Source organism: Papaver somniferum, chromosome 8 (genome assembly GCF_003573695.1).
Source record: "Papaver somniferum cultivar HN1 chromosome 8, ASM357369v1, whole genome shotgun sequence".
Classification (NCBI taxonomy): domain Eukaryota; kingdom Viridiplantae; phylum Streptophyta; class Magnoliopsida; order Ranunculales; family Papaveraceae; genus Papaver; species Papaver somniferum.
Genome location: NC_039365.1, coordinates 11817825 through 11844962, shown reverse-complemented (window position 1 = coordinate 11844962; position 27138 = coordinate 11817825). Strand labels below are relative to the sequence as shown.

The 27138-nt window shown below is 35.1% G+C and overlaps 1 protein-coding gene, 3 non-coding genes and 2 pseudogenes across 4 annotated transcripts; 2 read left to right on the top strand and 4 right to left on the bottom strand.

Annotated features, from left to right (window-relative positions):
* Positions 1-4712: 4712 nt before the first annotated feature.
* LOC113307347 lies at positions 4713-4845 on the bottom strand. The gene has a single exon (XR_003339129.1). It is a non-coding gene; the product is annotated as a small nucleolar RNA snoR77 (small nucleolar RNA).
* A 1073-nt stretch (positions 4846-5918) lies between these two features.
* On the bottom strand, positions 5919-6053 carry LOC113307346. Its single transcript, XR_003339128.1, has one exon. It is a non-coding gene; the product is annotated as a small nucleolar RNA snoR77 (small nucleolar RNA).
* Positions 6054-6272: 219 nt separating this feature from the next.
* Positions 6273-6368, bottom strand: LOC113307349. Its single transcript, XR_003339131.1, has one exon. It is a non-coding gene; the product is annotated as a small nucleolar RNA snoR53Y (small nucleolar RNA).
* A 95-nt stretch (positions 6369-6463) lies between these two features.
* LOC113307336 lies at positions 6464-6572 on the bottom strand (annotated as a pseudogene).
* A 7499-nt stretch (positions 6573-14071) lies between these two features.
* Positions 14072-24527, top strand: LOC113305085 (annotated as a pseudogene).
* Positions 24528-25119: 592 nt separating this feature from the next.
* Positions 25120-25993, top strand: LOC113304336 (17.8 kDa class I heat shock protein-like). The gene has a single exon (XM_026553418.1). It carries the CDS (start codon positions 25336-25338, stop codon positions 25831-25833), a length of 498 nt encoding a protein of 165 aa, XP_026409203.1. The 5' UTR covers positions 25120-25335; the 3' UTR covers positions 25834-25993.
* Positions 25994-27138: the final 1145 nt, after the last annotated feature.

Sequence of the window (27138 nt, the reverse complement as noted above, 5' to 3'; positions counted from 1 at the left end):
GTCATGACGAATGTTACGAACTCTACAAGGTTCACGTGCATGGATTCAGTATTCATTAAGTATTGTGTTATGAAATTAAGGTTAATTTTTAATGAAATGTAAAACTAGTTTTGATTTGAAAATTAATCTAAAAGATAGTTTTCATTAATTAAAACAAAAATATCGCATTAGAAATATTTAAACTAAGTTGTGTCCATAAACTATTCATAAACTACTCATTTCCCTGGCCATTTCCTCCTTGACCAAAGATCCAATATTGCACGCGTTTTCTGGTCAAGAGTGTTGTTCAACATATCAGTTATTAAGACGGTTTAAGACTAACTTGGTGTTGAGTCTCTTCAAAATCATCATAACCTTGATAAGTAATGGATTCACTCAGGCGCAGGGGATCATTGATATAAATCTTGAAATGCATGTGGTTGAAATGTTGTAGCTTGATGAAATGGTTGAAATGCTAATGCGGTTGAGGAAATTGGGGTATACAGATTCGATTGCCTAATTGCTTCAATGTTCTTATCACCACCAGGAGTCATTGTGTCAGAAATAGCGATGTGTAACACAATCCTATTAAGGCTTAGCTGTAGCATTCTCCGAGCTTGTTCTTCTTCAAACTCAGGGATTGTTTCATACGTACGACAAGCAGACAAGGTTAAGGTTGGGTTTGGTAATGCTTCTTTTTTTCAAAAAGCACTTTCAAAATTCAAATATAATATTTATTTTTCATATTAGTGTTTGGTAAAATAATTTCAAAGTGCTTTTAACCCAAAACACTTCCAAAATACCTCAACTTTTAAAAGCCGCGGGAGATGAGCTTTTAAAAACTCTAAAAGCATAAGCTTTGGTCCCACCTAATTTTAATGCATGATTTTTCTTTTATATCCCTACTATATTTTATAAATGATCAAAATTGCCCTTAAATCTTTGATAATTAATATTTTATTCTCCATATCATATTCTTTAAAGATTGATATTTTAAATCTATATCACATTCTTTAAAGATTATTATTTTCACTTTAAAATTATATTTTATATACCATTTCAATTGAAAAAAATAAAAAAATATGAGCCAATATTAAATATATATTTGATTTTAGTATGATTTTTTTTATCCCAAATTATATCTATAATAAGAATAAAATATATATAAATATCTGATTATGTTTATATCTCATAAAATGGAATAATACTATATTAAAATATTATGTCTGTTTTTGTCATTTGTTACAACTACAATAAGTGAATCTATATTTTACCGAACACAATTTGATCAGTTTTTTAATCAACTTTAGATTTTAGTATAAAGTTTACCAAACACATAATTGCTTTCTTTACACTGCACAACGCAGCACAGCACAGCAGAAAGGCGCTTATAAAAAAGCCGCAGCATTACCAAACTAAGTCAAAAGCTCGTTCTATACAACTGTTGAATCCTCTGAACAATAGCAGAATGTTGACCATCTTCAATCTGTTCTTTCCAAATATCAGAATCGTACTTCGGTATGACCAGAAAAACATTACGGGGATTGATAAGAGAAGATTCTAAAACACGGAAATATGTATACCAACAATACTGAAAATAATAACATTGTTGGTTACTAAATTTTCCATATCAAATAATAAATAAATAATGTGAAGTATATCGGTTATTACCTCCAAGATTCCCAAAAAGCCATTAAAACTATCTTTGGCACGTCGAGAAATTACGAAGGGATATATAATGCTCTGACAAAATTGGAGACTCCCGGCCATATGTTGGTGCTTTCTCTAAATCTTCTAATGCTTCAAGAAAACCGATTAACACCACTGAGCTAGCATTTGGAAACAGAAATTGGCATAAGGTCCATAATACAAATAGACGTTCAAGCTCCTCATAATGCTTAGGGAAAAAATATTATTTATTTTCTAACATGTTCTCAGTCTTTATCCATAGCATAACTTAATCTACTGGCTGGGTATTAGTAGATCCTTTAAGTTTTCTGTTTCTTTTTCTTTTCTCACTCATATTTGTTTAGAAAGTAAAACTAAAGAAAATTTTGTTAAACTAGCAAAGCGAAGAGAACAAAAACACAGCGAATAAATCATAAGGGCAAGGAAGGTGTGAAGGGGAATAAGAGACGGTGCGGTATTCATAGGCGTTATGTCGACCATTAGCGATATTAATTCGATTGTTGGTGCTAGACTTTACATCGAGCGATATTCAAGGTAGCGCTGACGATTGAGACTTCATCCCTGACCGGTATTTTTTATTTCGTTCGCTAGAAACTCTGTCGCTTAGTGGTTTTCCCATAGTGCCGCAACTCATTTGCCATGCCACCAGGTATACCAAACAGGATTTTTAAACCTTATGCATAAGAGGCTTTATAAAGAGAGGTTCCGTACACACTATAACATGCACATTATCTTACTTGATTTGCAATATTTTTTCCACAAAACTCAAATACCAATTAATTCAATTTAAAGCCACTATTTATTTTGATGATAAGTTCCTCATATATCCCAGATAAGAATCAATTCAATAGAAAGCAATTTAAAGCTAATATTTATCCGAAATACAAAACCTCACTGTTACCAATATTAATTTTAACCATTTATCGATCTTAATTTTAACCATTATTTTCTAACAGTTGGATCATGAAGTGTTAGATTGTGGTGTTACACATTTCCAAATATACTCATTTTTAGTAAAAATCTGAAGTCGTATAAGGAAATTGATCCTCCCGTGCAAGGTCCTAGGAAAAATGACTTTCAACTGCACAACAGTTGATTCTCAACAAGAAAGAAACTCCCCAAGAGCTGTAGCTAAAATCAGATGGCATCACCAGCTCAAGAAGGTAATCTGCAACTTGGAGTTGAAACTACAATGGCATTCAAGCGGAGATCCAAGATTGTGCGTTGAATGATGTATTTCTTATTTCACCAAATTCAATGTTTTTTTGTTTGTACCAGTTTTTTTTTGGGGGGTGGGGGTTGGGATTCATGAACTTGTAATCTAACAAACAAGATTAACAATAAATTAACACCACCAAAAATGATTAGGAAAGCAATACAGAGATGTAGTATGCTTCCTTTAAAATTTTAGATCAGCACTCCACGACATTTCAAACTACATACCTAAAATTTCAAATTTCTCATGACAAATGATACAACAGTGGACAAGGATAAAACCGTCTCTCACAGTTTGTTTTCGTGGATTCTAGTGAGCCCAGTCTATTGGAAGAGGTGTAAGAGAAGGCACGGTTAGTGTGGTTTTTCTCCCGGTTGGGCCGGTCATAGAGACTTTTTGATGATACAATGTCCCTTTATTCAAAGAATAGAGACTTTTTGACGATACAATGTCCCTCAGTTCAAAGAACTTCACATCATTCAGTCGTCTTTTCAACTTATCTTTTGAACCCTGATTTTGGGCATATCTAAATAGGCATATAAAACAATAGTCCCATCTTGAGTGACCTTATAAGGGGTTCCCTATCGGTAGTTCAAATAACTATATACCCATAATACAAAAATCTAAAATCAGTTTTCTAAAAAATCAAAATCAGTTTCCCTTAACATCTCTTCTTCTTCCTCCTCCTCTAGCCGACTCTTCCCCCTCCTGCGAAAAAAAAATTTCATCATCGTGATTAATTGTCGATTCGTAAAAATTTGATAGTCAATTAAACTCAACCACATAATGACTCGTAAAACGAAAAGCAGGGACTAGGTAAACCAAACCGTCTTCTAATCCATCAATTGAAGAAGAAGAACCAATTGAAGATGAAGGTGTAGAAACTGAAAATCAACCACCAATTGAACCAACTGCATCTCCAACTCCGGAAATGAGGATAAGAAAGTAAGTTTTACAAACCCAATCTCCTATTTATTGTTTTTCATCGATCAAATGACGGTTACAGTGTTGGGTTCGGCTCAAAATTGAGTTGCGTTTTTAGCCGAACTGTTCTTCACAAAAGCTTCTTGTAAGTGTATATGGACAGTTCGGCATAAAATTTCATGAAATTTCAAGTCGAACCTAGTCACAGATAGAGATGCATAGGGATTCGGCGTATTCGATAATCATAATATGTGCCGAACCTAGCACATTTACGAGGTTCAACTATTACGATATTCTCAATATGTGTCGAACCAATAACAATATATTAACCCAAAAAATAACAAATTGATGTTCGGCTCATTCGATTTTCGAAATATAAGCCGAACCAGTAATTATTTTTTCCCAGGCTATTCAGGATGTTGTTCGGCTTACTATGAAACTTTCAAATAAATCGAACTAGTGTCTAGCAAAAGGGTTGGAATTTAAAATTATAGATTCGGCGCATGCAGTAAACAGATTCAGTGAGCCAAACCGTTCATCAATTGGTAAATTCAGCTCATAGATGTGAGCCGAACCTCAACTTGTTTCGCCGAACCATGATCCAAAAAATCATCTAAACAACCTTTACAATTCTGAAAATTATCTTTATCACTAAACAAAATATTTAATCACTAATCAATATTACTAACACTAATACGTAAAGGGCATATTTGCCATTAAAAAAATTGGGTTAAGGGATAATCTGATTTTGCTAATTCACAACATTTTTTTGTCTTTATGCAGTATGCCTAGTAAGATTTCAGTATGCCCAAAATCAGGATTTTATCTTTTTAAGAAGATGAATAAATGAGGGAAACCCCATGGACACTATAGTTTTAAAGAATCTTACAAAAAAAACTACAAAAATGTACTTGAGCTTACTAGACCAGCTTCAGAGAAATATGAATTTCTCAGCAAATCTGAAAAGCCAAAGAATCAATTTCCCAGTAGAACAACACCTCCTTGCCATTGTTTTTTAATTCGCAAAGGCGCTGCCTGGATTTCTACTCGTTACTTGAATCAGTTCGGTTAACTTATTAACTAATCAAACAATGCAGATTATAAAAAGCATGGCAATGGCAATTATAAACCAATTCTAGTGGAATTTTCTAAAGTAGTTCAGTTTTATTTTTCTGAGTTTCTGAGTTCTATTTCAAAGGTTGATGGCAACACAGGTAAAGAGTCCTTGGAAAATCAAAAACCATGGAGAGTATACAATCTCCTTGTCGGGAATATCCTGTATAATAATCACAGATTTAAGATCCTAATCTACAATAATAAAGAAATCACCCACTCCAGACAATTAGCCAATAGATCAATCGATTTGAACAGAAACCCAATACAAATCAACAAAATATAAAAGAGATCGAATAGAATTCTATTAGGTCAATGAATGAAACAGGTATAGTTCCCTAGGATGTTCTGGATAAACAAAAATATTCAATTCATTACAACCGAAATCACTAGAGGTTTAATAATCATCTAAAACTGAAACAGTAGAACAATTCTTTCTTTTCCCTTCATCAAACTGTAGAATTTCTTATGCTAAATATCTGAATCTCTCAATCCTATGCACAAAGGATTCAATATCCCTCTATTGCTCAACATTTCAATGTTTTGGTAATAGAGACAACACAAATCAATCCATTTAAAAGAAGTTTAAGCTAAACATTAGAGTTATGCCTTGATTTATGATATTTATCATTACAGATTTACAGTGAATTACAATTGAATCCAGTATATCACTTTTAAAGAAAAAATATCCATGAAAAATTGGAAGTTATGATTAAACAATTAGAATCAGTCTTTGATCCTCTTCATCAAACAAAGCAATTCACAATTTTGAGTCCCAATTCCAATACATGAACAACAAAAAGATGAAGAAATGAGAACAACCCATATTCAAAAGGACCTTCAAAACCTAACCCAAACTACCATACCAAATGCATATTTTTCCTCCTTTAATCCAAACCCTTCAGAAAAAAAAAACAACTACAAACCAAACCCTCGCATCTTTTGTTTTTGAACCCATATTATCGAATGTGAATGTAGCAAAAATTTGAGAGAACATATTGTACTTAAGCTTACTAGACCAGCTTCAGAGAAATATGAATTTCTCAGCAAATCTGAAGAGCCAAAGTAATTAATTTCCGAGTAGAACAACACCCTCCTTACCATTGTTTATTAATTCGCAAGTGGGCTGCCTGAATTTCTACTCGTTACTTCAATCAATTCATTAAATATTCAAACAATGCAGATTATAACACAGGATTTGGTCTTATACAGAAAGAAATTTCCATTCTATCACTCAATCTCTATGTTGAAACTCAATAGAATCTGAACCGAACAGAAACGAAATAAAGAAAATCAACAAAGTATAGAAGAGATTAAATAAATTCTATAGGACAGTGAATGAAACAGATATAGTTCCCTCAAATGTTCTGGATAAACAATAGGATTCAATTCATTAAGACCGAAAGGAATCTCAGAATTAGCATGGTAGTTAATCATCACTGGGAACTCAACAATTTCAAATCCTGATAAGAACCCTAATCTCTAAACGCATTGAATAACAAAATCCCTAAACAAATAATCCTAAAAAAAAAACGAAAGAAATCTTGGATGCTCAGATCTATAATATGGATATGGTTCAATTCCTTGACCTTCCACAAAGTAAGGTCTCGTAATGAGCTGGGATTGCATCAAAATCATCATCGCATCGTGAAATCAATAATCAATACAAAATAAAAACAGGAGATTCAGAAACTAAAACGCAGAAGAAGAGCAGATTTGAGGAGCCGAATACGGAGAGAGGCGGAGAATACGGAGAGAGAGAGAGGCAACGTGATGGAGTGACTTTAAAGAGAATTTTGATTAGGGTTTTGCTGGTTTAGGGCTTACTGGATATAACCGCCCCAGATACTACAGATGTTATAACCACACACAACACTTTTCTTGTTACACCCACGTCTATAGGTGCTCCTCTACCTGTATCTTTTCAAGCGAAGCTGCTACCCACCTACGGGATTTCCCACCCACATTTTTACACCCCTATGTGTAAGTTATACAAGGTTTGAAAAACGGCCGAATTTTCCGAAAAAACGTCCGATATAACGCTCACGCCCATATACCGTGCCCGTGAGGCTCACCAATACGCTTACCTAAATAACACCGATAAATAGGAAAAAATGGCGTTATTTAGACCCGTTATAACCGTTTTCACACCTGTGATTACCATTTTTCTAAAATTAATATTTCAGTTTTTTTCTTCTAAATAACATTTTAACACACGTTTTTTACACCGTATTTTCCGTTTTCATACCGGTTAAACCCGTTTTTAAGGAAAAAAATTTGAGTTGGAGAAATTCTTATACAATTTTTAATTTCAAACTTACAACTAAAATTTCATAAATAATCATTAAACACTTCAAATTTTATAAACTTACAATAAGTAACCTAGTGACAGTAGTGCTTGAAATTTTAAACTTAGACAAACCAACTTGTACCGTCATTTTTTTTCGACTTATTCAAGTATTTTCTGTTTTCTCGACGATTCTCAGTTGATTCCTCCTCCTCTTCCTCCGACTCATATTGGTTCGCGTAATGCATTTGGTTGTCGTAGTTAACAGTATCGTCATCTTCATAACCATAGTCTTCTTCCTCATTATCATTACGATTATCTACTTCATTATTGATATTAATATTCAAATTATACTCTTCATTAATTCCTCGAGTATCTTCTTCTGGACGATCTTCAGTATAATGAGAATTGTATATGGGATTTTCATTTTCATGACCTTGTGTATTGTCTCCAAATGTTAGGTTACTCACTGGCAACCTTTGATATGAGATTTCAACTTCTGGATCATGCCATTCGTATGGTGGAGGGAGAGGCTCTGGATTATTAGCTGCTTCCTCTTCCAATTCATTTAACCAATGTTCTTCCTGAGGTAAAACTGGTGTTTCATCATCCCCTGCTATCCAATCAAGCATATTTTCATATGTCAGCAGGCTATGAACATCGTGGACATCGATGTTATGTCGCTTTGCTTTACCTTGAACTCTTTGCTGCTCCAATCTTAAATTGTACTGAACATATACCAAATCGTTTATTCTTGACGAAACTAAACGGTTGCGTAGTTTGGTGTGAATTCTTTCAAACACACTCCAATTCCTCTCGGATCCAGACGATGTGTTTGTCTGGCTTAGTATCTTTACCGCGATCCTCTGGAGTGATGGAAACTGAGCATCGTATGACAACCACCAGCTTACAGGATCACCTTGCAGAGCAGCCAATCTTGCTGATGGTGATGCAAATTGGCCTTGCATCATTTGCATTCTTCCCGCCTAAAAATATCAAAAACTGTGAATAGAAATTCATATAATTACGAAATTAATTGTTAATAAAAATTCACACCTCTAGCATGCATGTCGCTTGTTCTTGAGGGCTACTAATCATTTTTGATATAACTTCACTGAGACAAATTTGGGGCTGAGAAATTTCATTGTTGATGAGATTGGCTGCTGGGTTGTAGATATAATATGGATTCAGAAAATGCGCTGCAGCATGAAGAGGAGAGAACTCAACTGATCTTTCCATCGTCGGTTAATCACACCTACAATAGAATTATTTCGAGTTTTACCCAAACCCCTTTTTATAGTTTCCACACATGTAGCAAGTGCATGAAACAAATAACCCATGGTAGGTTTATCTGAATCCAAGAAACGGATCATTTTCAATAAAGGACCAACCATCATGCATGCATTTTGGCATGTGTGCCAAAACATCTCATTCAAAATAATGTTTTTCACATCTTTAGCCGTACGAGTTTTTCCTTCTGGCGAGTTCAAAAATTCTTGGTCTACAAAAAGACTCTCGATTGCATTACATTGATCAATGATACTTTTGATTGCGATAAAATTTGTTGAAAACCTTGTTAAGCCAGGGCGCAATAGATTGCGTTCCCAGAATGTTGTATGAATCTAGCAAGAACCCAACCATGATTATAAATAAATTTACTGATTTTTCTAGCTTCTGAAATCACACCTTTAACAAAGGGGAACTTTTCAGTATCTTCCAACATTAAATCCAACACATGAGCTGCACAAGGTACCCAAAAAAATGTACCATACTCTATGGCCAATCTCATACCTATTAAAACAAAATGAGAAATGAATTAATAATATATAAAAATAAACAACTGTAATTAAATTAAGTTGTAATAGTTACATGCGGCTTTGAATTGGGATCCTTGATCAGTTACTATTTGAACAATATTTGTCGGACCAATATCTTCTATAACCGGTCTGAACAAACTCATCAAATACTCTGCTGTCAACCGATTATGCTCGATGTCAACGCTTTTCAAAAATGCTGTCCCATGGCCACTGTAAACTAAGAAGTTTACAATCGTATGGTTATTTTTGTTTTTCCAACCATCTGACATGAGTGTACACCCATACTCTCTCCAATAATTTCGTTGGACCGACACCACATCCTTCTGAATCCTTTGTTTTTCCTGCCTTAATAATGGGTTCGACAACTTATAGGAAGACGGAGCGCTGTATGATTTTCAGAAATTTGCAACTGCATTGGATGCCTCGTGGTACTGAGTTGAGTTGGCCACATTGAAGGGAATATCATTAGCATAGAAAAACGTCCAACAGAAGAATCAACTTTTTCCCGGCATGTTTTACTTCTCCCAAAATTCGCCATGCTAGGTTGAGAATCCCTATTAGTATTATATTGTCCTCCCATATCTACAGACATCCTAGGTGCTTGGTGTGGTGTACGCATTGAAGAACTAGGTATGTCCATAGAGGCCTGTGGACGCTGTGATGTACCTTCTCCGGCATTAGTATTCTTACTTTTTCTTCCAAAAAGGTTCTTCAACTTCGATAACCCGCCCATTTTCTTTTGTGTTACCGGCGCTTGTTCTTCTTCATCTATATCATGCACAGGGTTCCACGGTTCATTTTCATACATATCTTGAATTTCTGTATCTTCATATTCAGTTTCTGGTACTCGTTGCCGTTTTGCTTTGTTTCTGTCTGGCACCCATACTTTTGCTAAATTTTTAATCTCAGGTGGCACATGCATGCAGGGAGTAATTGTACCTCTTTTTTGTGCCAAATGCATTTTGAAACGCGAAATTCCCGCAGACACTTCTTTTTCACAAAAATTACACTTCAACTTTTTACCATCACTCATTACAGTACAATATGCATGAAAAACATCTCGTTTTGCAGATGTTGATCCTTCCATTATATTCTGTAAGTAGGAAATTTCACATAGCAATAAGTGACATATATAAATACAAGTTAAGTGGACATATTCCATCAATGTAAAAATGGTTAGAGTAGCATTATAATTAGAAATCACAAGTTGCATTAGTCATTTACTCAACTTGAATATTAAAATTTGAAATTAAGGATCGTGTAGCCTCTCATTTTTTCATGATTGAGAACAGGAATACAAACATACCATACATCAATTCATCATGCCATTTTTTTTTATAAAGAAACAATGATTTTTTACGTGCCAACTGATTCAAGTTGAATGAAAAATCTACAAAAAAATATTTAATATTACCTCTTAAACTTGTATTTGAGAAATTCAAAATGTAAAGCATTCCTTTGAGCAAGAAGCAGAGAACCAGAGAACCAGAGGTATTGATTTCATTTCAATTCTCTTCTTGTCCTTTTAAAGCATTCCTTTGGGCAAGAAGACATAATAGCTAGCAAATCGAAATATTCTTGAAACATTTGGAATCTCGTTGCATGCGTATATAAGCACAGGCTAGCTATGTCTTTGATCATGAAACCAACTACTCTTTTTACTTTTTTTTTTTTTTGTTTTATTTCTTTAACTTTTGAGTCTGAACTCTAAAGTACAGACCACATGTAGCATATACTGTACACACCTCCAAATGCAAAATAAAAAGATAAATCGACTCTCTGACTTCCCTCTCTCACTCTCTTTTTCTCTAGCTAGTCTCTGACTCTCTTCCTGTTGCATTCCTTGTTGGTTAGTCTTGTAGCAAGTAGCTAAGAGCCTAGGATATTATTTGACAACAAAGTTTTGACTGCTTTTGAATCCGAATATGCATTATTGAAATATTGGGGAATGCATCGAACTATTCGAGTGACAACTTGAACATATCAAGTGGATAGTGATAGTATGCGGGTATAAATATTGTCGGTAGACGATAACTACAATGCATTGTTATAAGTCATAGACTTAGGGTTGTGAATTTTACTAGATATCCATAAATTTGTATGTTAAAAACCCATAAACAAATAAATAAAAAATCAAATAAATAAATTAAACCAAAAAAAATGAAAAAACGTAGTAACAACGTTATTTAGACCCGTTGTAACCGTTTTCACATCTGTAATTACGTTACATAGGAAATTCAGATCACAAATTATTTATTTTTCTTATTTAACAGTTATCACACCCGTTATTTTAAAAAAAACGTCAAAAAAACGCGTTTTATTCCTATATAACGCGTTTTTGACCCAAAACGTGCTCACACCCGTCAAAACACGTTATAACGGTCACGCCTAGTACCTGTGACCTGGGCCGTGACCCGTTTTTCGAACCTTGAGTTATATACAACGTACATTTCATACTCATCCTACCCACCACAGGAAAAAATAATGGGTCCGCTTTAAAAGTAACCTATAAAAAATTGACACAAAGGATGTGAAATTTTTGGTGTATAAAACCAGTAGATTTTTAGTATTTTCGTTTTTCAAATCGGATGTGAAATCCCAGGACTCAACTCTGAACAGGCGGTATAAACTACTAGGTTGGAAAACAATAGGGGCACAGGGAATGCCAGATAAGCTAGGATTTGACAACAGACATGTGAATTGTTGGCGGCTTGCCTAGGGGTGTGGTGGACCAGTCATTTCACCATTGGATTCGTATGAGGTTAGGTTTTATAAACCCAATATCCAACGGCTGTTATTTGTTGGTCCATAATTGGTACATCATTTCTGGTACACCTTTAGCTTTTTCCAAATTGGTGGTTACATCGTGATTAAGGCTTATTCCTATGCACATGCCAAACATCAGATTTTTCCATATATATACCCATTATGGGTATGCCAAAGTGTTAAACGTATATGCATATATCAATTATAACATATAGGCATACATAAAAGACTTTCCAACGAGCGATAGAGTGTCCATTGTTATATGGTCAAAATATTGCTCGCTGGTCATTCCAGCGCCAACGCTAATCATTACATCGCTCGCTGATTTGATCATCGCTTAGCAGTTTCTCATCTAACAACTGTCATTTTTCTCCTCTATAAATATCTAATTTATAACTCATTTCAACTCACACCAGAGTTTTTAAATCTCTCGAGAATTTCTCAATCTCGAATTCTTTTCATCACTCTTCCAATTCCTCATAGAGCATGGTTGATAATATGAACATGGGTGAGTTCGTAGAAAACGAACATGCTGCCAAAAATCAAAGAGTTGTTAATCGTGCCAATATGCAAAGTGAAATTAGGAGAAGTCAGTTTATGAGGCGATTACGAAAATTCACTACTGCGGAAGATGAATGTATTTGCAGGAATTATATTTATTTTATTGATATTTTATTCGGAGATGCATTACATCCCCAAACATTTCAGCAAAGGATCTTTGGAAAATTTCAAGAAAAAACAATGAACCTCAACATCGTGATGTTTCAGAGTTGATTCATCGCTTCACTATAATCAATCAGGAAATTACTAGGTATGTTGTTTTACTTCAGCAAGAAGGTCCAAACATGAGGGATGGTGATACCATGATGGAACTTCAACAAAGGTGTCGTGGTGAATATATTGTCGTATTTACTAAAAGACTTCCAATTTGGTAGTTGTTTCGAGATTTTAAGATGTTTGCCCAAATATTGTCCAATATTTATGTTTTGATTTATTATTTATCCACTTAGGTTCTTGTGTTTTAATTTCTTAATTTTCTAAGTATAAGTTTTAATATTAATTAAGCTTAATTTTCAACAATATTCGTCAATTTTTCAAATAATCATTTTACAAGACATAAAATTAGACAATAATAATTTGAAATATAGATTTTAAAAATAAAAATTTGGGACAATGTTCTTCATCTTGTTAATCTTCTTCATTTCACAAAACTTCCAATCAATGCTCTCATGAACGGAGTTTCCTTTGTTTATCTTCTACTTTGGCTTCAAATTTGTTTTTCCTTGATTTTCATTCCCTTGAACTTTTCTTTTCCTTTTTTTAGTTGCGGTTTTGTCTTCGTTAATATCGAAAACTTGAAGACTTCTTTACTTCTTACTTATTTCTAACTATCACATATCTTCTTAACGGCACCTTCAAGCACTACTCTAGAAAAATCAAGTTGTGTTTGAAATTGTGCCATTTGGGAAAAATCGACAAAAATAAATAGATTAGATTGAGAAATAGAGAAATTTAGATTAACAAAAAGAGAAATAGAGAAAAAAAAATACACAAATTTTTGGGGTAAATTCTGAGTTTGAAAATTACCTATTTATAACGATAAAGAACTAGCCGTTGGCACTAGAGTCAATGTCGAGCAATATTCATGGCAGCGCTGGCGATATTGTCAATAACGTTCGCTAGAAACTCTGTCGCTCAGTGATTTTCCCATAGTGGTGCAAATCGTTAGCCATGTCACCTGGTATGCCAAACAACATTTTTTGGTTTGTGCATAGGAATAGGGCTAACAAATAACATGTAACTTGGTATATTAATTAAAAAAAATAACGAGTTAAAGTTTTTCTTTCCTTTGACCCTAGCCGTGCGATTTTGACTTAGTGTCAAGAGATTAGGGTTTCATCGAGCATCCATGGATACTGCTCCTCATCTAGATCCAGGTATTGATTCGGGAGATGGCTTATTACCACCTCTTCATTCTCTTTCTAATTCTCAAATATCAGGAAATCATAATCATAATTTGAATTCTTTTGAATCTTCTAAACCTAATTAGAGTGGTGTTGCTAATTAATTTAAAGTTATTTTGCCGAGATCGTCTGTGGGTTTATCTTATCGTCCTCCTACTGTGATTAATGGATTTCCTAAAGCTTTGATTAAACATTGTGATATTATTACTCATTTGATGAAAAGCTTGTGGCGGGTGGTTTTGTTGGGCGTCAACTTTCATTCAATTATGTTAAATGCTCTATTGAGAAGGCATGGAGAATAAAAGGTAATCTATCTATGACTATTCATGGTGAGAAAGCTTTCATTCTTAAGTTTTCACTTGACGAAGATCATGTGACTGCTTTGGAACATGTTCATGTGTTCATATTTGGAAGCCCCTGCATTGTTAGAGCTTGGGAGCCATTTATTGAAGATGAGCCGGAGAGTATACAAATCCCAGTATGGATGATCATTAGAAGGGTTTCTATTCATGCCTTTGACCCTGAAAGTTTGATTATCACACTAGTGTTGTTGGGAAGCCATTGTTGCTGGATGGACAAATTGCTGCTCAAACCAGAATGACAATTGCCCGTGTTTATGTAAAGATAATCCCTAAGTCTGAATTGAAGAAGATTATTCCAGTTTTATTTGGAAATGGGTAGGAATGTACTGTCAATGTTGATTATTTCTGGAAGCCTCCCCGGTTCACGATATGTTCGACCTTTTTCCATAGTGAAAGTAAATGCCTAAGAGGGTTGTTTCACCTGCGCCTACTGTTATGTATGTTCTTAATTTAAAAGAGAAATGTGGTAATCCTTCCACCCCCTTTTCTACTACAAAAAAAACAGGATGATGTGATGCACAATGTGGAATGAGAGTGGTCTCCAGTCACACATAAGAGAAAATCTATAAAGATTGTTGGTGATGATTGTGCAAGGGATATTTCTAATGATGTTCAAGCTTCTTATCATATGCATCCTTGGTTTGAACCTGTTAGTAATATTGTCGTCTCAGATCAATTGCATTCATTTCATAATCATTATCTCCATTACTTGATGATGCATTTGTTGAGGAAGTGGCAGCAGTAGGTCCTGGTGATCATATTATGAAAGAAATCATTAATACTCGTGGATGTGGTGTATCTAATGTGGGTATGGATGGATTTGAACCTCCTAGTGATGCATCCAAGAATGGTTCAAAAGGCTCTAGTAGAAAGTCAGAGGGAGTTCCTTTTATGAGTGTCAAAGGTACTGACCTAAAGAAAACAGGACGGTTAGGCAGTCACCTCTTATACTTTAAACCCATGATTAGTCTAGGATGTTGGAATACCAGAGGGATCACTGACCCTCTGAAGCATGTGGAGGTGAGAAAGTTAATAAGATTGAACAATATCAGAATTTATGATTTAGTCGAAACTTGTGAGTAGGTTTGAATAAAGATAGAGTTAGGAATAATATTCATCCCCCGTGGTCTTATCTTGATAACTATGATCATCATAATCTTGGTTTTGTTTGGGTTATATGAGACCCTAATCGGACTAGAGTTCCTTTTCAGTTTACTTCTGACCAGTTTGTATTTGCTAGAGTGTCCATGCAACATAGTCCTTAGTTTATTCTCACAATTGTTTATTGACATAATGCTAAGGATTTGCTAGAATACCTGTGGAATACTATTGTTAGATTTGCTGCACAAATAATCTTCCATGGTGTATCTTGGGAGATTTCCATGCATGTTTGTATGCTCATGAAAAAGATGGGGGTGTTATCTTTTTATTCTTCCCTCAGTAGCTTCCAAGGATGTTTGCAAGGATGGATCATTAAATGATAATGAAGTTGGGTTTGGGGACATTATTAGAGACGATATAGGTGAACCATCCAGTGCAGTGGAAGCTGGCTCTGCTCCAGGCTCTACACTACACCAAATTCCCGGATTAGTAACGGCTTTGTGGCCGTTACAAAATTCCCGTTACAAATGGCCGTTACAAAATGTTCTTAACAGGCAGAAGCCGTTACTAAATTTTTTTAAATTCGTAACAGGGCTAAGCCGTTACGAATTTTTTTATAGGCGTACTAGTCACACGCTTGGTCACACTTGGGTCGTAACACCTTTAGAATGTGTGTGTGCCATTCACATGCGTGGAATTATGTTTCCACCACGATGAGTTATACCAGAGGATATTTCCTCCCATGCGTGTGCGATTCACATGGGTACTTTTGAGGATATCTCAACAGTTCGACATATCGAGATTCATATTCAATTTTTTCTTTTCTCTCTTCTGATCCTTCTCTTTTCACTCCTCTCCTCTCAGGCGATGAAAACTTAGTTTCATCACAGATATCGTTGATTACTGATTGTTGATGAATGCATCTGTATAGATGATGAGGGTGGTTGTGTAATTGTTGAGGTCTCTATGTGAGGTGATGAATCAGGGAGATAGTTAGGGTTAGGTTTAGGGTTAGGGTTTATTCTTGAGGTGAAGAAATCATGGGAAGATGATGGATCTATTGAGAACCCAAGTGATTCATGGTGGTGCTATTAAATAAATTGTTGATTCAACTTAGTATAAATGGTAGGTTGATTTAGGGTTTCAAATGAAAAGTTGATTTAGGATGATTTAGATCTTAATTTTTCTAGGTATTCTTATTTTTATCTCTTTTTTTTTTGTATTTCGATTCTCAGATTCGTATTTTAAAGATCTGATGATTATAATCGTGTTTTATTTTTCATTTTTCAATATATAATTCGTATTTTGGATATCCTTGTTGTATTTACTTTTTTGGCTTCTTATTATCCCCTCTACCTAGATTGGTTCAAGCAACTAAGCTATTTCGGGTTTATTTTGTGCAGTTTAAAAGGAATATTGTTAGAGCATCTCCAGGCGTTAAAACAAAAGCTTCAGGAGGAGGTAAATCCGTGTATTTTCTAAAGATAATCGTTACCAAAATTATATTGTAAACAAACAGATGTTCTCAATGCCCTTCATTGTTTCTGATTAAACTTCTTACCTTCATGGTTTACTTGATTAACCCGAAGCCTAGAACCAGTTTCTATAAAAAAAAAATGATTTAGGTTCTCAATAGCTCGATCATGATAATTTTCTTCTATTATTTTCTCTTTTCTTTTCATATTTGCTGAAGCTAATTTTGTTTATTTATAATGTCGTATTATGTGACTAAATTGATTTGGTCATGCTTATATGTCCTTCTAATTAGATATTAGGACTCTTATGCTTATATTGTTCTCCTTTATTTTGTGAATGTAACTTATTAGGAAAAATATTGCTTCATGTGCTTCTTAGTAAAACTATAATTGACATGAATTTTCCAACTATTTAAAATACTCCGGCTGAAATAAATATATTTGCATCATCAGTCTTTTGTTGTGTTCATCTTCTATCAAAAACAACTGCAGTTAAAAATGTTTGACCCACTTTTGTGTTATTTAGGCATTCGAAAATCTTAGCATGGCTATGAATCTGAATTGTTGTATGTCACATATATACCAAATAGTAGCTCTATATAGGGTATGGATATTCTTGCTATTTCACTTCTCTATGATCTACAATGTTGAGAGCCCGTGACCTCTCTGTATGTTCAGTTTTTTTATGCTTGTAAATTTCATAACTTTGGTAGCCTTTCTTATAGATTTTCTACTTTGTTTCATGTATTATGGGTTAGGCATTATGAACTTAAAGCGAGGGATTATGAAAAATTTGATGAAGAATTCTTGGCAACTAGTGTTTGAGAAGTATCTGCAAGCTTTGAGTAAGTTACTATGTAGTGTATGAGCTGAACTTATAAGTAAAAATGACTTGGAACTTAATGTATTCCCTTGGAGTTTGATACTTCACAAAATATAATTTGGTACTTAAAGAATTTGAGTTCTTTTTTGATATGAATTGATTGAACGTGATGTTATGAATGTATTGATGGAATAAAGTATTGTTGAGTGTGGACGATGGATAATGTAAAGTGTATGCAGTTGGAATTCCGACGTACTTTCAGGATGGCAATGAACTGCGGGTCAATATTGACCTGGTCAAAATTGGTCGTTATTGACTAGTTTTGACCAGGTCAAGGTTGGCTGGCAGTAATTTCTTTGTTGTTACGAAAAAGTTGGTAACGGCTCTTAGCTGTTTCAACTTTCCACCTAGTAACGGCTCCGGCATGTTATTAATGTGCCACGTAGTAACGACTCGAGCATGTTGCGACCATGTTGTTACAAAAAATTTGTAACGGCCGTAAGATGTTACTACATGTCATTTCGTAACGGGATTAGATGTTACTAACACCGTTACAACCAAAAATTCGTAACGGATGCATTGTCGTTATGAAAAAATGCAACATCCACTTTTGAAACAGGCGAGGGCCGTTACAACCCAGATTCATAACGGCTTAATTATGTTCCGAATTCCAGAATTTGGTGCAGTGCTATTACATTGCATGAGCTTCAAGGTGTTGAAACATGTATTATGCTTGCGGTTACGAAAGGATGCACCAAATTTTATTTGCAAGATTGTTGTGTCTTACCTATCCAAGGATAATTCAAAACCCCCATGGACGTGCCATCATGTGTGGGAAGCTATTAGAAGATATCACAGTCAACTTCAGTCGTGCACTAATGTTCATACTTATCATGAAACAAATCGTGCTGCAGATTTTCTGGCTAGTTATTTGCGTAACTTAGAGTTTGTAGAGATCATTCCCAGATAATTTACTGAGGATTTGCAAATGATAATTAAAAAAGTTTCCGAGGGTAAAGTGTATCATAGGAACTGTTGAGCAAGTGTCTGTGTTGAGTGCTCCTTGTAGGGAACTGTGTTGGTGTTGTTTTTACTTCTGTTGGTTTTGTTTTTTTCTTGTTTCTTTTTTCCTGTTGGTTGGGGTCTCATTGATCCCCTCTCCTTCCAAAAGAAAAAAAGAATTAAGAAGAAAATAAAAAAACATGGAAATTGGTGGTACGAGGCTTAAATCGGTTTATGTTGTACGATTTAAAAAGTCAAAATATGATAGAGAATAGTAATTTGTAATTTGATGATGATGTGGCGAAATATATATATTATACGAGCTCGGAAATTCATAAATACACATATAATTTGTCTTAGGATGGAAATTCACGAAATTAAGTCATGGTTCCAAACTTACGGATGTTATAGACGGAATCACAAATCACAAGGGTATAATTTGCTAATTTACTGATTAGGATTTCCGCAAAGATAATACGATATGGGTAGTTTAAACTAATTAAGATTATATTTTACGATTGGAAAATGCTTTGGATGAAATTTTCCTTGGTTTAGTTCTTCTAAGTCGATTCAGTTTAGTGCCCAAGAAAATCTCTTCTTCTACTTATGCATGACTAATTAAGATTATATTTTTCCTATTTGGTGTAAGAAGGATATTAATGCAGAACGGAAGTGTGAATAAAGAATTTTTGTAGTAAAGTAGAAGAATAGATGAGAAAATCTCAATATTGGTTTATAATAATGTTATTTAATACAAAAGACTTGTCTTCTATTTATAGGGAAGACTTTTAACTCTAGTTGTATTCTAAAACTAAATAAATTCTAGAAATAAGAATTACCTAAAATAATAATAAAAATATAAATCCTAAATCTAACGGATGTCCTACATCAGGCCCGTCATCTTGAAAAGAATTCGTCTCGAATTAATAAAGAACTGAAGAACGTGTGCTACATCAGGCCCGTCAGTCACCTTCGAGTTCACCAAGTATTGTAAACAACCCGTCCAACAAATAATATACTTTGAGTACGTTAACGATAGTAAAGTGTAGCACCATAATACAGAGTGTTTAACACTAAAACGGTTGGCGACGTTGTACGGTATATCTTTTATAGTAATTTTATCGGAGTATGTTTGATCGACAAACATCTTTGTGGTTGATTTTTGATCTTCAACAATGGGAACAACTTGAATAATTTTTGAAACCTGCAAAAAGGTTATTGATGGTGATTCTATAATTGGTGAAGAAAGCGTTAGTGTTGGATCCTCTATCATTGGAGGAGTAACCTCATAAAGGTTATCAAGTTGTGACGAATCCAATTGATGTAACATAATCTTTAATTTTGCAAGCCGTCAATAATTTTCTTTCTGTAAATCCGCAATTTCACGAAATACATGATCAAAATTGACATAATCAAAATTGAAATTGAACATGATAACAATGCTTAATAGCTTGGTTTAGAAATATATGGATTAATGGGCTTGCTTAGCTAAGGTATGATAATGGGCTTGCTGTTGGCAAGGGAAGAACAGAAGAATAGCGGGAATTGAATTAATTAAGAGAAAAAAAGGTAGTGGAAAGGAAAAAGAATAGGACGTTTAGGGTGGTTGCCAGAACAGAAGCTCGGAACAGAAACTAAAAGGTAGTGGACGGAAATAATTAATTAATTATTGAGAGGAACAGCAGCAAGAAGAGTAGCGATGGAAAGATTTGGACAAAGAGCAGTAAAAGTGGACAGAAGGACGTGATGGACGTGATAGAGAGAATAAAAAGGGTATGGTAAAAATAAAGGTACCAGACGTCGTGAGGATTAGAGAGAGAGGTATTGGACGTGGAGAAATCGACTGTTTGAAATAGCTGACGCACGCTTTTTTCTTTTTTCTTTTTTTCAAAATAAAAAGATAGTTGATAACGGTTTTGAAGAAGAGACGCGGAGATCTCGACAAGTAGAGGTGATGAAAGGGTAAAGGAAGTTTAGATGAAAAGAATAACAGAATCGAAGCCGAAGCTCGTGATGTAACTTAATGCAAAACGGAAGAAGAATTTTTGTGGTAAAATAGAAGAATAGTTGAGAAAATCTCAATATTAGTTTATAATAATGTTATTTAATACAAAAGACTTTGTCTTCTATTTATAGGGAAGATTTTTAACTCTAGTTATAAGAACCCTAACTTGCAATCAAAGTAATTCTAAAAAATTCTAGAAATAAGAATTACCTAAAATAATAACAAAAATATAAATCCTAAATCTAACGGATGTCCTGCATCAGATATCTTATGTCAAGTCTTAATATGATTGCGAGAAAGAAAATTTAATTTAGGACACTTGGTGTAGCTTCATTTTCTAGACCTAACTATATGCTCTCAAAGCAACTGCAACGGTGCGATCAAAACCAAAAATCAAAGATAAAAAAAAAACGATTAAATTTGAGTTTAGTCTGTAGTGTGACGCTACAGTAGTCGAGTATATTTAGTGGAGCGGTTATATAGTCTTCGTTAGCTGTGGAGCGAAGTTATAAAGTTCGTCCAAATGAGGTGTATATATACATTACGCACCCTATGGGGCGTTTGTTCATATAAATGCCTGAAAGCAGGCAAGCTTTATATGTCCGCTCACTGTATGTACACGTAACTGACACATGTGGGAGTTAAAAGAGGCCAACATTATATCTCCGCTCACCATAATATTTCTTTTCGTGTCAGTGGGGCCAAACTAATACCTCCGCCTATCATGAGGCGTACATTTTAGCAACGCCTAGTGGGGCGTACATTTCACCCCCGCTCCTATCAAGTGAAGTTTATATACACGTCTCATCATGGAACGAGGATTATACATCCGCTTGTTGTGAAGCGTATTTTATAACTTCGCCTACTGTCAAACGTACACTATACGTTCGTTCGACTATATTTGGTTTTGGTCTTGGTCTTGGTCGCAGACCAAATATAGTCTGGAATTTGGTTTTGGTTCGTCTTTTAATCTTTACTCAGTCCCATTGTGTCTCGTTTTTATACTAAATTTACAGGTTTGATCGTCCATTGTGGTTGCTCTCGGCCACATGCACCGTCTGATAAGCAAATGATCACAAATAGAAAGTATTTGTACTCGTAGAAACTCGTCGATAGATTGTGTTCTGCATGATCTATGTAAGAGACACTTAAATGTTAGGTGTCTAGAACTATTTGACAATTTCTATGAGCTACTAGAGAAAATGAAAGCGATTAATGTGTGCAAAACTAAAAGTCTCTAATATCAATAATGGTAGCATGTGAGTATATTGCGACGTTAGGTGGTCACAAAATTATGCACGTTGCTATACAGGAGTTTATTTAAGACAATCACTTCATAGCTCTGTAAAGAGAATATACAAGGGCTAGTACAGCCAGATCCTCGCACCGTCATCATGGGTATACTTGGGTTATGTATATTAGTTGCCGGTATCGTTAATCTAGGGTCTTTTTGCCTCATTGATTGATTGAGCTACACTGATGATCAAAAAGGTGCATAATCAAATCAAATATTTATTTGTTATTCGCATGTCGTTTAGTTCTTGATTTAATCGCTAACCATTTATCCTACTCAGGTCCGAAGTACACATTCGTTCATGAAGCAACGTCATCCCTAGCTATATCATATTACCATTACATTATCATCGGAGGAGGAACAGCCGGTTGTCCACTTGCTGCAACTCTTTCGTCCAACTATAATGTCTTGCTACTAGAAAGAGGAGGATCCCCTTATGGAAATCCTAACATAACCAATTTGAGTTCATTTGGTTATAGTCTTTCAGACCATTTTGCGACTTCCCCTTCTCAGCGTTTCATATCCGAAGATGGAGTAATTAATTCGCGTGCGCGAGTTTTAGGCGGAGGAACTGCCTTAAATGCTGGATTTTACTTATGTCAAGGACTCGGGTTGGGACGGTAAACTAGTAACTGAATCGGAAAATGGGTCATTTCTCCAAATATTGTTAAAACATGATTCTAATGGACGAGTAAAAATTATTATGGATGAAATGGACAAAAAAAAATAGCAAGGATGAAACTAGATTCATCCTGTCTTAAACTTAAAAAATAGCGAGATGAAACTGGATACATCTTGATGTAAATTAAAAATAAAAAAAAGTATTTGAAAATGGGTAGGATGAAACTGTTTCATCCCGGCTATTTTAACATTTTTGTCCATTTAAACAGTATCAAAACCTAGATGTCTTTTTCATCCAGAAATTGTTTATTTTGATCTTTTTAACCAATTTTGTGTAACCGAATCTTATGAATGGATGGAAAAGATTGTCGTGTTCAAGCCAAAAGTTGAAGCTTGGCAATCTGCAGTTCGGGACGGATTGCTAGAAGCTGGTGTTTTGCCTAATAACGGATTTACATTTGACCATATTAATGGTACTAAAATTGGTGGTACCATATTTGACCTTAAAGGGAAAAGACATACTGCGGCTGATTTGCTTCAATATGCAAATCCTAAACGGCTCACTGTTCTTCTCCATGCTACTGTCAGTAGGATTTTGTTTAGGTCAAAAGGTACGGAATTTTCGAGAAGCATCTAACTTTCACCATATATTTTGATTATTCGATTGAAGTAATGAAGCTCTTGGTTTATATGCAAAAATGTATTGCAGGAAAACAGAAGCCAGTAGCTTATGGTGTGATATTCACTGATGCATCTGGTATTAAACACAAAGCATACTCAAACCAAAAATCGGGTTTAGGATCCAAGAACGAGATCGTATTATCAGCTAGTGCACTGGGAAGTCCTCAACTGTTAATGTTGAGTGGTGTTGGACCAGCTGATCATTTGAGATCCCTAAACATTACGATTGTGGTTGATCAACCTCTTGTTGGCCAAGGGATGTCTGACAATCCTGTGAATGCAGTCTACGTCCCTTCTCCTATAGAGGTTGAGGTATCACTGGAACAAGTTGTTGGCATTTCCGAATTCGGGAGTTACATTGAAGCACTTAGTGGCGCCAACTACCTGGAACGTTCTTTGCAGATTGGAAATGTTGCAAAGGATTTGGAAATGTTTTTACCTCATGTAAGTTGTTGCCTTGTTGGTATTCATTCTTCTGATGCCCAAAGTAGCATTTTCCTTCACACAGTGTCTTCTTTTCTTTTTCTCAAAAAAAGTACTTCAAATTTCAGTCTAAAATTATGGGTATTGTTTATTCGTAGAATCACCAGCTCCACACGACTAACGTACCACCAAAACAAAGAGAAGTGATGAAGAATGATCTTAATTCCACTGCATTTAAAGGTGAGTTCATAGTTGAGAAAATCATTGGTCCTTTATCAACTGGCCTTCTTGAGCTGGCAACCAAGAACCCAAATGCCAACCCAGTTGTCACTTTCAACTACTTCAAAGAACCCGAAGACCTCCAACGGTGTACTAATGGTATTAAAACAATCGAGAAGGTAGGCATTCTCTAAATTCAGGTACAACACTATCATTTAAGCTACAAGTCATTCGAAATTACTTGCGCCCGTATTTGAACGTACACTGGTTTGATCATTCTTAACTATTTATATACAGGTATGATAATATCTCCTTCCAGGCACTACTCAACCTAACTTCGAGTTTTCCCATAAATTTGGTACCCAAAACTGGTAATGACCCGACATCATTGGAGCAATTCTGCAAAAATACTGTGCTGACTATATGGCACTACCATGGAGGATGTCAAGTTGGAAAAGTTATTGATCAGGATTATAAGGTTCTCGGAGTTGATTCTCTAAGGGTCATTGATGGATCGACATTCATCAACTCTCCTGGCACAAATCCTCAGGCTACAACTATGATGCTCGGAAGGTATAATATTAACTAACTTCATCTTACACTGTATTGCCGATAACTAATTGATAGTCGACTATTGCCCTTTTTGTGTTGTTTTTATTATCAAAATGACAATGATTGAGAACATGGATAATGTAGGTACATGGGAATCAAGATTCTGAACGACAGACAATTGCCACTAAATGGGACTATGGACGGGCCTAATTAGATGATCGAATTAAACTACGTACGGAAGTAGTATTCGATGTATAACAATCAATATAGCTAGGCAAATGCTATATTTTGTTCAGAGTTTCTCTATGTACTTCGACCAGTAGTAATCTGGTAATCATAAATTGCAAATTTGAATAATGAATACAGTACTTGCTAGCTAGGATATTGTTACATGCACGCTATCCTTCTTGAAAGGTACTAATGGCAGATTTCACAAGTGAGCAAGACTGCTAACAGGGGGTAATGATTTACCTGGAGTACACCGAATTTCTAATAAGACAAAACATCTTTCACCAAAAAAATAGTATACATCAAATAAATTGGTAAGTCCCATTAGCGGCCATGCTATAACGTTACATTGTTGCTGACCATTCTCTAGTAGGTTGGATTCCTAAAAATAAATAGATACAAATAATCGGTATTTTGGATCATTGGATCAATGAGTAAAATTCTTTGGTCAAATTTTTTCCATTGGCCTTTCAATTGGGTCCAGTTTGGTCAAAAGATCGATGGAAGTTACTAGACAAAACCTTTTCTGGTACAAAATGTTGACATCCTAGAGAAAAAGAAAATAGACTTCTCTAGAATCGACGTTCTTCTTCCACTTTCTGGAACAATCGACAGTGATATAGAAATCTTAATCCTTAATTCTTCTGAATCTATATGTGATGAATCCAATCCTCATAACCATCCAATCCAATTCTGCAACATAACAAACATTCCGGAAAATCTCATAATCCCAAATCCCAAATTCACAGTTTTCAAATAAACCCTCGAAAAAAAACCCAAAAATCTCAACAACAATGTCGATGATTCCAAGTTTCTTCGGTAACCAGAGGACAAACGTTTTCGACCCATTCTCACTAGACATCTGGGATCCATTCCAAGATTTCCCATTCTCAGGTTCTTCCTCTTCTGCACTTTCGTTTCCGGCTCGTTCCGAAATCTCAAAAGAAACATCACAATTGTCAAACACTAGAATCGACTGGAAAGAAACCCCAGAAGCTCATATATTCAGAGCAGATCTTCCTGGTATTAAAAAAGAGGAAGTGAAGGTTGAAGTTGAAGAAGGAAGAGTGCTTCAGATAAGTGGTGAAAGAAGTAGAGACATGGAAGAAAAGAATGACAAATGGCATAGAGTTGAACGCAGCAGTGGTAAGTTTTTAAGGAGATTCAGATTGCCTGAGAATGCAAAAGTCGACGAAGTTAAGGCGTCTATGGAAAATGGAGTACTTACTGTCAGTGTTCCTAAAGTTGAAGAGAAGAAGCCTGAAGTCAAATCTATTCAGATTTCTGGTTAGAGTGAGTCTCATTACCAATCAATGAAATGCGTCTCTGCGCAATCTAGTATGTTGTGTGAAATGTGAAGAATAAATGTGGTAGTCCGTTTAATAGTGTCAGTGTGTCTGTAATGGTTTAAACTTGTTTGTTAATGAATTAATTATGTTAGAGTTATCATCATACGGGTGATGCACCTTTACCACTCTTTGAAACCCACTCATTCAATTCTGAGCTTGAATGTTATTCAATGCATCAGTCGCAGTTCTATCCTGCATGGGAGCATTTTTTGTTTGAGATCTTATTCTGTCACTTTTTGTTTGTTTGAACGATTGCAGCACGAATCGGATGAGTGTGCATTGAACTCACTGGAAGCAATGCACCACATGTCTGGAATTGGAATGCTCTGGTAAGACAACGATTTTGTTTGTTCGTTAATCTTTAAGAGTTCTTTTGGCTTCTTAATAGAGTTGGTTGAAAAACCTTTTACTTGGGAAAAAATTCTCGTCTCAGTTTCTGGTTTGCCTGATTGAAAATTTGCCTCTTGTTACTCAAAATTGAGGTACCAAGAGAAACCTATTACTAATTGCTATAACAGTGGGTCGGGACACAAGCAGATATGCACTGTTTTTGTGTTGCATTTTTTTTCTTCTTTTTTTTAATTTAAGCTCTTATACTGCTTTTTTAAGCTATTGGTTTTGCAGGTGCCACTGTAGTACAATGGTAAAGTTACTGAGTGATGATACCAGTGACATGAGTTCGAAACTCGCCGACATAAGAAATTTTTACCGATCAAAAAAAAACTTCTTTTAGCAGCCATACTAAAATACTTGAGTGTGCATAAGAAATTTTTTCGGATTTAGAGTTTCCTTGTTGTCCAAACATCCTTGGTCTATAAATACTTGAGTGTGCATTTCTTGCAAACTATCCTAAGAGTCAGAAAAACTTCACTCGTGTTGTTTATGGTGGAGCCATCTATCCGGAGAAGAAAGTACCCTAATTAGGTGAAATCTCTTATGACCGCTCGTTTAAAAACTTATGTGGGACCAAGAAGCTCTGCGAGTATCGTTGGTGGGGAACTGGATAATTTCATTGCTATTTTTGTTTTTGACTATTGACTTTATTGACTAACGGTTGTTGGAACTTTGATTATACCCAGTTTGATTATTCTTGAGAGCCTTTTCCTCTGACATAAATGTTACTTAAACTAGATCAAAGTATCGACTGGATCTTTAGAACTGTTGTTAGTATAAAGACATCTTGTGATAATTCATTGTTAACAAACTCCGTTTTGTAAGTGATTGATCACAAGAGGATTCAATTTTGTA

Coding starts and splice junctions, on each gene's coding strand:
- LOC113304336 (XM_026553418.1), top strand. CDS start 25,336: ATGTCGATGATTCCAAGTTTCTTCGGTAACCAGAGGACAAACGTTTTC.